General features: G+C 43.9%; 1 protein-coding gene across 1 annotated transcript in view; it reads right to left on the bottom strand.

The window, feature by feature from the left end:
- LOC144488006 (uncharacterized) overlaps window positions 1-13,832 on the bottom strand; it is a 183,829-nt gene that overhangs the window by 20,205 nt on the left and 149,792 nt on the right. The window contains exons 41-43 of the mRNA XM_078206027.1: window positions 10,661-10,819; window positions 7,980-8,091; window positions 3,397-3,531 (exon numbers count right to left, since the gene is read on the bottom strand). Of these exons, the coding sequence (XP_078062153.1) occupies window positions 3,480-3,531; window positions 7,980-8,091; window positions 10,661-10,819 (323 nt within the window). The 3' untranslated portion in view covers window positions 3,397-3,479. The remainder of the gene's footprint in view (window positions 1-3,396; window positions 3,532-7,979; window positions 8,092-10,660; window positions 10,820-13,832) is intronic.

Genomic DNA, 13,832 nt, shown 5'->3' with positions numbered 1-13,832 from the left:
CAATGGAAACAAATTAAAACATGCTACCGTGCAAAGGGACCTGGGGGTCCTTGTGCATGAGACGCAAAAGCCCAGTCTGCAGGTACAACAGGTGATCAAGAAGGCAAATGGGATGTTGGCCTATATTGCGAAGGGGATAGAATATAAAAGCAGGGATGTCTTGATGCACCTGTACAGGGCATTGGTGAGGCCGCAGCTGGAATACTGTGTGCAGTATTGGTCCCCTTATATGAGGAAGGATATATTGGCATTGGAGGGAGTGCAGAGAAGGTTCACCAGGTTGATACCGGAGATGAGGGGTTTGGATTATGAGGAGAGGCTGAGGAGATTGGGTTTGTACTCGTTGGAGTTTAGAAGGATGAGGGGGGATCTTATGGAGACTTATAAGATAATGCGGGGGCTGGATAGGGTGGAGGCGGAGAGATTCTTTCCACTTAGTAAGGAAGTTAAAACTAGAGGACACAGCCTCAAAATAAAGGGGGGTCGGTTTAAGACAGAGTTGAGGAGGAACTTCTTCTCCCAGAGGGTGGTGAATCTCTGGAATTCTCTGCCCACTGAGGTGGTGGAGGCTACCTCGCTGAATATGTTTAAAGCGCGGATGGATGGATTCCTGATCGGTAAGGGAATTAAGGGTTATGGGGATCAGGCGGGTAAGTGGTACTGATCCACGTCAGATCAGCCATGATCTTATTGAATGGCGGGGCAGGCTCGAGGGGCTAGATGGCCTACTCCTGCTCCTATTTCTTATGTTCTTATGTTCTTAGTTCGAGAAAAAAAAAGATTGAAAATCAGAGGGAACAAATGACCTTACTGGGTGGTAAAACGTATGCAGAATTTGAATGTTCATGCAGTCCATTACGCATGGTTGTTAAAACGTGTGTGTCTGCAATGCACAAAGGCAAAAATGTCCCAACCAGACTCCGTGCGTTGAATGTGAAAATATTAAGAGAAAAGAGTGGGAGGAATTTAAAGTGTGTGACCGGGTTCTTGTCTGCCAGCTGAACATCCCCACTAATCGGACACTTAGCAGTTCCCTGTATTTGGGAAGCTGGAAGCAGTTTATTTGCTCCAAATGCAGGTAAAGTAAGTGGGATAAATGTGGGTTTTTAGTTGAAGAAATCATGGAATCCCTCAGTGTAGAAGGAGGCCATTTGGTCCAACAAGCCTGCACTGATTCTCCGACAGAGCATCCCACCCAGGTCCTATCCCTGTAACCCGACGTATTTGCCCCACTAATCCCCTGACCTACACATCCTGGGACACAAGGGACAATTTAGTATGGCCAAAGCACATAACTTGCACATCTTTGCACTGTGGAAGGAAACCAAAGCACCTGGAGGAAACCCACACAGACACGGGAAGAATGTGCAGACTCCACACAGACAGTCACCCAAGGCCGGAATCGAACCCAGGTCCCTGGCCCTGTGAGGCAGCAGTGCTAACCACTGTGCCACCATGCTGCCCTTTGATGGGATTTTCTGCAATCGCCAACAGCGGGCATTATGATGGGCAGGATGTCCCAAGATGTGTAGGTTAGATGGATTAGCCATAATAAATGTGTGGGTACAGGTGTACAAGGATAGGGTGGGGGAAAGGGCCTGAGTAAGGTACTCTGTCAGAGAGAGTTAGTGCAGACTCAATGGGCAGAATTGCCTCCTTCTGTACTGTAGGGATTCTATGATTCTGTGAAAAATTATACTTTTTGTGCCTAATAATTGCATTTCATTTTTAAATGATCATCTTCCTTTTTTGTGTAGTGGCAGTAGTTAAGAAAGGAAATACATTTCCCAGTGTCAGCTTCAAGTGCTCCCAGTGTTACATTCAGCTATAGAATTTGATGAAGGAATAATAATGATGGAAGGCTTGTCTTTTATCATCAGCAAGTTTATTCTACATACAGCAGAGATACAAACTCCTTATGGTTCCCCACAGCAACTGTTCCGCCTGTGTCCAGTTATATGCTTTTGGAGGTTGAGTCATTAACCAGCAACTGTCTTTAACAAGGCAATGAGCTTAACAATGCAATTGTCAAAGCATGCACTCGCTGTTATACCGACACCCTGATCAGGTATGGCATTGGTTAGCTGTAGAGTAAACCTCCTTAAACTCTCTGCGAACAAATTACCTTAAACCCAACCTCAACAATTTTCTGGAGTTGGATGCTTCAACAACAGGGAAAGAGGGAACAAGAAATTTAGCTTGGGTGTCAGCTGTGGTTCAGTGTGTATTGCTATGGCAGCCAGAAGATTGTGGTTTCAAGTCCCGCTCCAGGTTATATTGTATGGTTTGCTACACTTACTCTTGTGTAGTCCTAATGCAGAGACTACAGGATCCCAATATCTAGCTGTGGGGGTGCTACACTGTTAGCGGTGCCATCTTTTGAATGATAGGCTAAACCTATCATTCAAAAGGCCCGTCTGATCCCACAGGTTGACGTAAAAAGGTTCCACTGCATTTTTTTTGGAAGAAGGGCAGAGGTGTTCTCCTTGATGCTCAGGGCAATCGTCAACCTCCAACTAACATCGGTAAAGCATGTTTATCACATCACTGTCTTTGGGATCCCGCTGTGCACAGAATCAGCTGCCAAATTTCCTGCACAATAACCGTGAACACACTTCAAAAGTGGTAATGTCAGAGTCCATGGCCAGAATTTTCCAGCTGTTCACGCCGGTGGGATCTCCCAGTCCTGCCGACAGCACACCCCTGCGACAAGGGATGCATTAAACGGGAAACCCCATTGACAACCGCGGGACCAGAAGATCCCGCTGCTGGCCAATGACAGGCCACCTTCACCACTGTGAAACACATGGCAGGCTGTGGGGAAAATCCCACCCTATTTCAGTGTAAGACTTACTTTCCTTTCTGTTAATCTCAGCTGCTGCTTATGCAGCTTTTATATGAAAACAAAGAAAATGTTGTGTAACACTCAACTTCTAAAGCTACACTCCCAGTACTAAAGCGATTAAAGTTATCAAGTACATGGTGGCATGAACACTGCATATTTCATGATTGTTTTCTTTAGAAAGCACAAAATAAACTTAAAGGCTAGATTTTACCAAATGAAAGAACACAGCACGTAATAACATAATGAGCTTCCTATCTTAATGCACATTTTGCTTATATCTATTGTGCTTTGTTGCACATTCTGACCTGCCCTGTTTCCATTGGTTTTGTTTGAAATTTCCACAGAATCTTTTAGCTAGCCTTGGGTTATCCACCCGATACCCTTCAGGAAACGTCCAAATGGTTTCACGGTATTGCATGCAACATTTTCTGTCGTGTACTCCCTTCGATACACCTGACCTAAGGCAAGATTGATACCATCACTATCTCACAGAGGACATTCCCCAACTTATAGAACCCATACACAGTGTATACTACAAAAGCAGGCAATACCTGGAGGGCCACGTGACCCAGAAGGTCCCATTCTTCCCGGTTGTCCTGTAAGACCTAAGGGTCCTGGTGGCCCTGGATCCCCTCTATAAAGACTCAGATCCACTCCAACAAATGGGAAAATTGTACCAGGCGGACCTATAGCACAGTCAATAAATAAGTCATTAATTAACAACGTTCTGATTCAAAATGTAAAGAGACAACTTCAATATGTACCAAAATTTATCTGTCATGGTAATATGCAAGTATTTACAGAAATGGCTGGAGGAGTCCAAAATATTAGCGCTTCCAATTCAAAGTTAATGGTCACATGCACCTTTCAGAATCTAAGTTCAGAAGGCCAGAGCAGGAAAGCTCAGCAGTTTTGGTTACAAAAATTAAAAAATAAGGAGGTCAGAAGAACTGGTATTTTTTCATACAAATCTATTATATATAAATTTTTACATTTAAAAGGTACAATTTTGGGAGCAATTTTGGCTGAATGCATCTGTCAGGAATGCCACAGGATTGGGAGTGTCGCTGGTTTTACCTCTGCCCAATCGTCTCTTCCACTGAAGTCAATGGAAGATATAAAACCAGCATTGCTCCTGATCCCATGGGTTTTCTGCGCTGGAAGTGAGGTTAACATTTTCCTGACTGAGTCTCACGCAGACTTCAAAACTGTAGGAAGCAATTTACGATGTCAGGTTTTGCCCCTCTGAAGATCCCTGAGCTGCACTCACAGAATGCATCAGTGAGCTCTTTCTCAATTTCAAACTCATTTTGGACTCCTACAGAATAGTTAAAGCTGTCCCAGAAATTAATCTGCACAAAGCGTGGAATCACTCCATTGGTAAGCACCAAGTTATTTTATTGCTTAGTTACGATGTTACCACTGTCTTCAGTCCCCACCACAAACACTTCCCCCCAGCCACCAACTCCATCCCTCACCTGACATGCTGTACTGAATGAGAAAACATCTCCTCTGATGAAATATTGGAAAATGAAAGCCGCCGCCTTTAGTCCACGCCACAAAACTTGTTGCACAGCCGACATCCGCATTCCTCTCCCTGGTCATTATCCAAGGACGAAGAAGACTTTTCACAACGTTGGCATCCTATTTGACCCCCAGATAAGCTGGTGACCATGCATCAACTCCATCACCAAGACTCCCTACTTCTACGTCCATAACATCCATCCTGCCTCAACACATCAGCTGCTCAATATCTCAACCATACCTTTGTTACATCTAGACTTGATTATTCCAATGTTCTCCTGTCCAGTCTCCAATCTTACAAGTTCCATAAACGTGAGTTCAGCTAAATTCCTGCTACCCGTATCCTAACTTTAGCAAATCCCATTTGCCCATCAACCCTCTGCTCACTGACTTACATTGGCTCCCGTTTTTGCAACAACTGCATTTTAAAACTCTCAGTCTCATTTTCAAATCCCTCCAGACACTCATACGTCCTCATCACTGTAATCTCCTCCAGCCCTGCAACCATCCAAGGTATCTACCATTCCTCTAATTCTGGACCCTTCAGATTCCTGATTTAATTGCCCTACTACTGGTGGTCATGCCTTCAGCTAACTAGGCTTTGCATTTTGGAATTCTGTCTCTGAACCCCTCTATTTATTTAGCTCCCTCGTCCCCTTTAAAATCTCCCTCTTTGGATTGTCCTAATATCTCCTCATGTGGCTCTGCACCAAAGTTTGTTTGATAACACTCCTTCGATGTGCTTTTGATGTTTGACATTGTTGAAGGTGCTTATTGAAATTATTTTTGGATAGTCAGTTATTATAGCTCACCTGGACTGCCTGAAGAAGTCACAGATTCAGCAGCAAGAGGGAACGCAGCACAACAACCAAAACAAAGAAAGAATTAATGCCAATAGTCAGATGACCATATCAAAATGTGAATTACATGTTTACACATAAATAATGGAATACTTTGCACTAGGTGAGTGCAGCTCCAATAACACTCAAGAAACTCAACACCTTCCAGGATAAAGCAGCCCACTTGATTAGCATCCCATCCATCACAATAAACATACATTTCCTCCACCTTCGATGCACAGTGGCAGCAATGTGTACTGTCTACAAGATGCACTGCAGCGACTAACTAAGGCTCCTTTGATGGCACCTTCCAAACCCATGACCTCTACCACTGAGAAGGGCAAGGGTACCAGACACATGGAAACACCATCATCTGGAAATTCCCCTTCGAATCACACACCTTACTGACTTGGAAATATACTGACATTTCTTCACTGTCGCTGGGTCAAAGTCCTGGAGCCCTCTCCCTAATATCACTGTTGGTGTACCTACAACACATGGACTGGAGCGGCTCAAGATGGCAACTCACCACCACCAGTTCTGAAGGGCAGTTATGGATGGGCAATAAATGCCTGCATAGCCAGCAACGCCCATGTCCCATAAAGGAGAAAATTTAAAAATCACAAGGGTTAGATTGGAAACATAAATTCTAGATTGCTCGGCACAAGAGAGGCAGAAGCAGTAGGAACTAAGTGAGGGAAAACATGTGCTATTCTGTACATGGTGACTTTGGAATTCAGGAAGAAAGGATCTGAAAGGAGGCCACTTATGAGGAAGATTCTCCAATATCCATCCTCAAAGACCAAAAGCTTTGACAAAGGGTCATCTGGATTGGAAACATCAGCTCTTTTTTCTCCTTACAGATGCTGCCAGAGCTGCTGAGATTTTCCAGCATTTTCTCTTGGTTTCAGGTTCCAGCATCTGCAGTAATTTGCTCTGATCCTCAAAGAGCAGCCCAGCTGTGCCGGAGTGGCATTTACATGTCGCAGTCCAATACATTTAACTGTGGTAGGTTAACCAGGATCAGGTGTCACTTGGAAGAGCTGATAAAAGTAAGGCCAGGTGCACAAATTTCACAACTTAAATGCATGCAAACTATTGTGTCTCCCGAGATATTGAAATTGGAAGAGAAAAAGCAATGGAAAATTCCAAGTCAGCTGGGAATCATATTAAGAGCATTCAATTCACAACAGCAGCCAGAGACAAACTTGAAGTTAAAACTTGGTCAAATTATTGATGGTGATGCATTTCATAAGTGAAGTGGCAGAAACAGGAAAGAAATAGGAGAGGAAAAGTTATTCGGGATAATAAAATGATATAATTCTAAAATAAAGGAATATATTTGACAAAAAAGTAATTATTTTTTATTTGTTTATGGAATTGGGTATCACTGGCTGGGCCAATATTTATTGCCCATCCCTAACTGTCCTTGAACTGAGTGGCTTGCTAGGCTTTTTCAAAGGGCATTCAAGAGTCAACCACACTTGCTGATTACTAATATAAGATCATTGTATAGTAATGTCCTTGTTGAATTTGGTAGTTATTTTAGCTTTTTTAAAAATGGCACCAAACTACTTAAAATATATCCAATATTTTCTTCAAGACGCTCCAGTTCAATGGTTCCTTTATTGGAGCTTTGTTATCTTGGAGCGTGATATTCTCTTTTTAGCACAGTTATAACTAGGAGCCTTCTGAGTGCCACGTGCTGAGATTGATTAAAAGGAAGAGGTTCACCTATCACAAATCTTGTGAGAACTTTGGAATCACGAGCTTTCGGAGCACTGTTCCTTCCTCAGGTGACTCACTGGAGGAAGGAGCAGCACTCCAGTGATTCCAAGTAAACCTGTTGGACGTTAACCTGGTGTTGTGAGACTTTTACTGTGCCCACCCCAGTCCAATGCCGGCATCCTCACATCATTAAAAGTTAACATTTATTTATTAGTCACAAGTAGGCTTACATTAACACTGCAATGAAGTTACTGTGAAAATCCCCTAGTCACCACACTCTGGTGCCTGGTCGGGTACACTGACCAGAGTTTAACATGGCCGATGCACCTAACCAGCATGTGTTTTGGACTGTAGGAGGAAACCAGAGCACCCAGAGGAAACCAACCCAGACACGGGGAGAATGTGCCAACTCCACACAGACAGTGACCCAAGCCGGGAATTGAACCCGGGTCCCTGGTACTGTGAGGCAGCAGTGCTAACCACAGTGTACCATGCCAACCTCATTGTGAGAACTTGCAATATCTCCAGCTATGCATATGCACTCAAACATATGACTTTAAAATATTCTCAGGTAAATATCGGTTGTAATGTTATGGAATCATAGAATCCCTACACTGCAGAAGGAGGCCATTCAGCCCATCGATTCTGTATTGACTCTCCGAAAGAGCATCTTACCCAGGCCCAGCCACGCCCTGTCCCCGTAACCATAGATATTTACCCCACTAATCCCCTTAATCTACACATTTTTAGATACTAAAGGGCAATTTAGCATGGCCAATCCACCTAGCGTGCACATCTTTGGACTGTGGGAGGAAACCACAGCACCCAGAGGAAACCCACGCAGACACAGGGAGGATGTGCAAACGCTACACAAAGTCACCTAAGGCTGAAATTGCACCCGGGTCCCTAGCGCTGTGAGGCAGCGGTGCTAACCACTGTGTCACCATACCACCCTAACATCTGAGGAGTTTGATAGTTTACTGTTAAATTATTCAAATAGATTTGCCTCACTCCACAAGTTCAGAAGGTAATTCAAAGGTAGCTGACCTTGCTGCCCTGGTGGACCAACACAACCAGGGTCACCTCGATCACCTGGAGCCCCCATTGGTCCATCAAATCCAGAGAACCCAGGCAAGCCCTGGTCACCGATTTCACCTTAACAATAAGCAAGAATAGAGAATTATAACTGCAGCCTGTATTTGGAAAAAAGAAACAAATTGCAATAATTTTTAACATAAAAACCCATGTTTGAGCTATGTGAACCTGACCAAGTGTGAAAGGTTGGAGGAGTGTGAAATTCAGCATTTAGGGCTAGGCAGCTTCAAGTGCAGTTGGAGGTGGGGTGGTCATAGTTTGAGGATAAGGGGTAAACATTTTAGAACTGAGGTGAGGAGGGTGGAGAATGTGTAGAATTCACTTCCACAGAAAGTAGTTGAGGACAAAACATTGTCTGACTTCAAGAAGAAATTAGATATAGCTCTTGGGGCTAAAGGGATCAAGGGATATGGGGTGGGTGGGGAAGGTGGGATCAGGATATTGAATTTGATGATTAGCCATGATCAAAATGAGTGGCGGAGCCACTCCGACTACTCCAACTTCTAATTTCTATGTTTCTGTGGCAGGATTTTTTTTCCAATTATTAATACTTGTGCGAAATAAGTGAGTGGAATCCAACTCTGGTGAATGTGCTAACCAATAACTTAAAACACAGACATATGGTAGTGCAGGGAACTCTCATGATGTGCGCAGAGTGCAATATGTCAGCCGTCATTCATCCTCACTGCATACAATAATGCATTTAAAAAGAAAAGATTAATTAAAGGATGGAAGAAGGATGGAATCCTATTGTGTAGGATAATGCATGGTGGAGATATTACATAAGAACTTTGTTAAATTTCCTTTACAAATGACGGCAAAAGCAAGACATTCAATAAGATCATGGCTGGTCTGATTATGAACTTAACTCCTTTTCCTGCCTGCCCCCCGTAACCTTTGACTCCCTCGAGGTGGATACAAAACAACTGTTAGGTATAACTGAAAAAGAGGAACTGGTTCTGAAAGGACTAGCAGAATTCAAAATGGATAAGCCACCAGATCCTGATGGGCCGTGCCTTCGGCTGTTGAATGAAGTAAAACAGGAAATAAAGGGTCAGCTCACAACTTTTTATTCCTGCACATCTATGTAAATTGGGCTGCATTGGTGGCTGGAAATGAGCTGAAGTAACATCAGTGTTCAAGAAACGAGAGAAAAATAAGATTGTGAACTAGAGACTAATCCAGAATCAGTGATTAGAGAAAAAGTGAATGAGCGTGCAAAAATAAACGGGTCAATCATGGATTCGTAAAAGGCATAAATTGACAAATTCTGAAGAGATTCTTGAAGAAGTAACTAATTGGATGGAGAAGAGGAATTTGCAACTCCATTAAATAAGGAGACTCAGGCTTGTAAGGAAAATTCATTTATATGGTGCAAGTGGAAAGCCAGTAGCACATCAGCAAAAAATTGTTTGGCTGGAATTTTACCATCCCGCCCGCCACAGGAATCGGAGCGGGCGAGGGGCAGTCCGTTGACTTCGGGTGGGATTATAGAATCATAGAAACCTACGGTGCAGAAGGAGGCCATTCGGCCCATCGAGTCTGCACCGACCACAATCCCACCCAGGCCCTACCCCCACATATATTTACCCGCTAATCCCTCTCACGTACGCATTTTAGGATTCTAAGGGACAATTTTTAACCTGGCCAATCAACCTAACCCGCACATCTTTGAACTGTGGGAGGAAACCGGAGCACCCGGAGGAAACCCACGCAGACACGAGGAGAATGTGCAAACTCCACACAGACAGTGACCCGAGCCGGGAATTGAACCCGGGACCCTGGAGCTGTGAAGCAGCAGTGCTAACCACTGCGCTGCCGTGCCGCCCTTGCATGGCTTTGGGATGAGCGGGGCTGTAAAATCCCACCCAAAGAAAGAGCGTGGGCAGGCGTTGCTCAGATTGTAACATAGGCAACAAATCCACATTTGTTATCAGCATATATAGCTGATTTGGACTTGGGGCATAGAGAATGCAATTTAAAAAGATTCCGATGACACAGAGGTAGATTTGCCAACAAGTGAAAAAAGCATAAAAGACATCAGGATGATGCAGCCTGTTAGTATTTCATTCTAAGGGACATGTGGAGATATGTTTAAAAAGCTAGGAAGATATGGGATTAAGGGGAGGGAGGGTGGGGGGCTGGGTGAATTACACAGATATGGGGTGAGATTTTCCGGCCCCCCCCAGCCACATGTTTCCCCACTGGCAGGCGGTGGCACGTTGTTTGCTGGCGACGGGATTCTCTGGTCCCGCTGCTGTCAATGGGAATTCCTGCCTGCCCCCACGCTGGTGGGAAACCGACGGGCAGAGATGCGCTGCCGATGGGACCAAAGAATCCTGCCGACATGAATGGTCGGAGAATTCTGGCCATGATGTGTCAACTGGTTTTTAATGCTTCTGTGGAAAAAGGCAAAATAAAATCAATAAAATGTTATTACAATTTCAATCAACCTCCAGAATCTATCATGAAATAGGGATTTATTATTTGGAAAGTTACTGCTTCTACAATGATTTCAGATCTGGTGGCGGATTGGCATTGGTGTTTTTAGCATTTGGGTATTCTTGTGGCACATGGCAATGCCAATATCTTACTGAAAAGTACATTTAAAATTGTACTTTGAAAATACCTTTGCGACCTGGCGGCCCTGGAGGACCAGATAAGCCACATGGGCCCTGCTCTCCAAGTGGACCTGGAGTGCCAGTTCTGCCTGGTAGGCCTGGATCTCCCAGATCCCCTTTAAATGGTGTGCAGGCGAGCCCCGGGTCACCAGGGAAACCAGGAGGACCTGTAAAAGACAAGATGGCTGAACGTAAATAATTAGGCAGATAATCTAACAATGAAAGCAAGTAATCCCACATAATACCCATTAGGTAGGATCAATCATATACATATGACACGGTTATAATTGTGCTATAATTTATAGCGTTGTGCTTTAATGCAGATCTCCCTCTGGCTACTGAGTAAAGAAACTTGTGTTTCCCTCCTGTTCTCATTGCTCTATTACTGCTAGTTGCAGTATAGGAATTTTTCATAAAATAACATGAAGTTCATAATTCACACTCATTGATAGAGACAATATGAGCCATAAGCAGATATAAATCCGTCTTCTCTGATGCTGCAGTTTTGAGTAGGGATTCTCAGCATCGACAACTCTCCAGGACCCTCCTCGTCATAAACTGGGGGTGGGGCGGTGGTGGAGGTCAATCCTTAAAAATACCTACCTGTGATACCAACTGTAACTTGTGTGTGACATTGGGCAATACTGCACTGGGGCACAGCAGAATTGGAACAGATGATTGCAACTGTTAAAAAAGTACTTTATGGTCTAAGGATCTTTGCAGTAAGAGTTTTAACAACACCAGGTTAAAGTCCAACAGGTTTATTTGGTAGCAAATGCCATTAGCTTTCGGAGCCCTGCTCCTTCGTCAGATGGAGTGGATATCAGCAGTTGTTACGACCTGGAAAGCACTGCCTGAAAGATTATTGGAAGCGGGTTCAATAATGGCTTTGAAAAAGAGTGGAATAAATATTTGAAGGGGGAAAGTTTGCTAAGCGACAGGGAAAGGAGAGGGGAATGGAACTAATTTGGTAACTCCTTGAAAGGTTTAGCCCAGGCATGATAGGCCTCTTTCTGTGCTAAATCATCCTATAATTCCATGATACCTTTGGAGCAATGGATGAGTAAGTCACAATGTACAGGCTCCTGCAATGTGGCTGCTATTCATTAATATTTCCTTTAATAAAGCATCATTGTGCAAACATTAAGGTCTCTGAACCCCAGGACTGCCATCACCAAACAACAACTGAGGGAAATAGATCCTTCCCACAGAATCACTTCCAAATTACTGCCACCCTCATTTTACATCTGAAACTTGCCAAGAAGTGCAAGTTCATTTGGATCTCTAAGAACAAAGCTCATTGTGTTTCCAAATCAGCAGTATCAGCAAGGTAACAGGCCAAGTAATGCTCATTTGTAGTTCACAGAGGGTTTCTGGGGTAGTATGGGACTATTAAAAGGTCTCTACTGTAAGTGTAAATTTCATTGGGGCCAAAAGCTTATATTTTATTGTAAATATGATGCATGTCTCACAGCACACTGTCACTACATATCCATGCCTATTCCCAACTCTAACACTGCTCGACTCTGCCTCTGCCTCAGCTCATCTGTTGCTGAAATCTTCATCCATATCTTTGCTGCCTCTAGATTTGACTGTTCCTACATACTCTTGGCCAGCTTCCCATATTCCATCCTCTGTAAAGCCGAGGCCGTCCAAAACTCTGCTGTTGTATTCCAACTTGCAACAAGTCCTGTTTTCCCATCAACCTTGGAATCATAGAATCTCTATAGAAGGAGGCCATTCAACCCATTGAGTCTGTCCCAACAACAATCCCACCCAGTCCCTATTCCTGTAACCCCACATATTTACCCTGCTTATCCCCCTGACAATAAGGGGCAATTTTTCATGGCCAATCACCCTAACCCGCACATCTTTGGAGTGTGGGAGGAAACCGGAGCAGCCGGAGGAAACCCACGCAGACACGGAGAGAATGCGCAAACTCCACACAGACAGTGACCCAAAGTTGGAATCAAACCCGGGTCTGTGGTGCTATGAGGCAGCAATGCTAACCATTGTGCGGCCCTTCTTTGGCTTCTGGTTAAGAAATGCTTTGATTTGAAAATCCACATCCTTGTTTTCAAGTCCCTCCACGGTTTTGCCCTTCCCTAACAACTGTAGCCTCCTCCAGCCTTGCTGCAGCCTCCAAGATGGGGCATTCCTTCAATTCTGGTCCTTTAACCATCCCTGATTTTAATCAGGCAACCATGCCCTCAGCAATCAAGACCTAAGTTCTGGAATTCCCTCATTAAATCTCTCCTTTCTACCTCTCCTTTAAGACCCTCCTTAAAACTTTCCTGTTGAACACTAATCAAATATCTCGTTGTGCAGCCTGGTGTCAAGTTTGGTTTGATAATCTCTCCTTTTACTATATTTAGTGGCAGATTGTGTTGGTGCACACTCGATGGGCCGAAGGGCCTTTTCTGCACTGTATGACCCTATGACTGTATGTTAGAGCTGCAAATATAAGTTGTTGTTCATGTCATCATGTCACTCTGAGGAGTGAATAAGATTGTTGCAGAAAGGTTTATAAAATGTCTATTTATGTGGCTTGCACCTGGACAGAGCTGGCCCTGCCATCGATATCTTAACGCCATGAGACTGCCCGGGTTACTTTTACCCCCACCCACATTAAGACGTTCTGGGCGCTACATGAGGGACTCCGAATGAGGATTGCCTAATTTGCAAATGTAATGGGTGTGGGAGGAACAAGAAGGAATGAGACTGATGCATCACATAATAAAGAGGCATGTGTTCCATGAGGTCTTGTTCATCCTTCCTCCTGAAGAATTTACAGGCCGCGTGGACTGTATGAAGATCTCAATGTGGAATTCTGGGTGAGAACAGTGCATTTCTGCAATAAAGCAATGTAGCCAAGATCACACATTCAGAATTCCAATAGTGCTAGGATGTTGCACAGAAAAATAACCATTCTCCCATTGCTTTTTAGCTGTTTTTTGAAGAATCAAACAGTAAATAATTATATGTCTTAGTAACAAGAAGTAATCCATGTAGAGTACTCAATCTACTGACTGAATCAGCTGAAAACAAACTCATCATACAGGAAACCCACAGAGTCTGGTGAAACAATGCTTTTGCACCCTGCCCAAACACAACATTTTCCCCATAGGCGGGCGGGTTGGATTAAAATTCCCGCCATCCTTCTCAAGGCAGTTAGTTGGT

This window comes from Mustelus asterias, chromosome 3 (assembly GCF_964213995.1).
Source record: "Mustelus asterias chromosome 3, sMusAst1.hap1.1, whole genome shotgun sequence".
Lineage (NCBI taxonomy): Eukaryota > Metazoa > Chordata > Chondrichthyes > Carcharhiniformes > Triakidae > Mustelus > Mustelus asterias.
The sequence above is the reverse complement of the archived record's forward strand: the minus strand, read 5'-3'. Positions and strand labels throughout refer to the sequence as shown.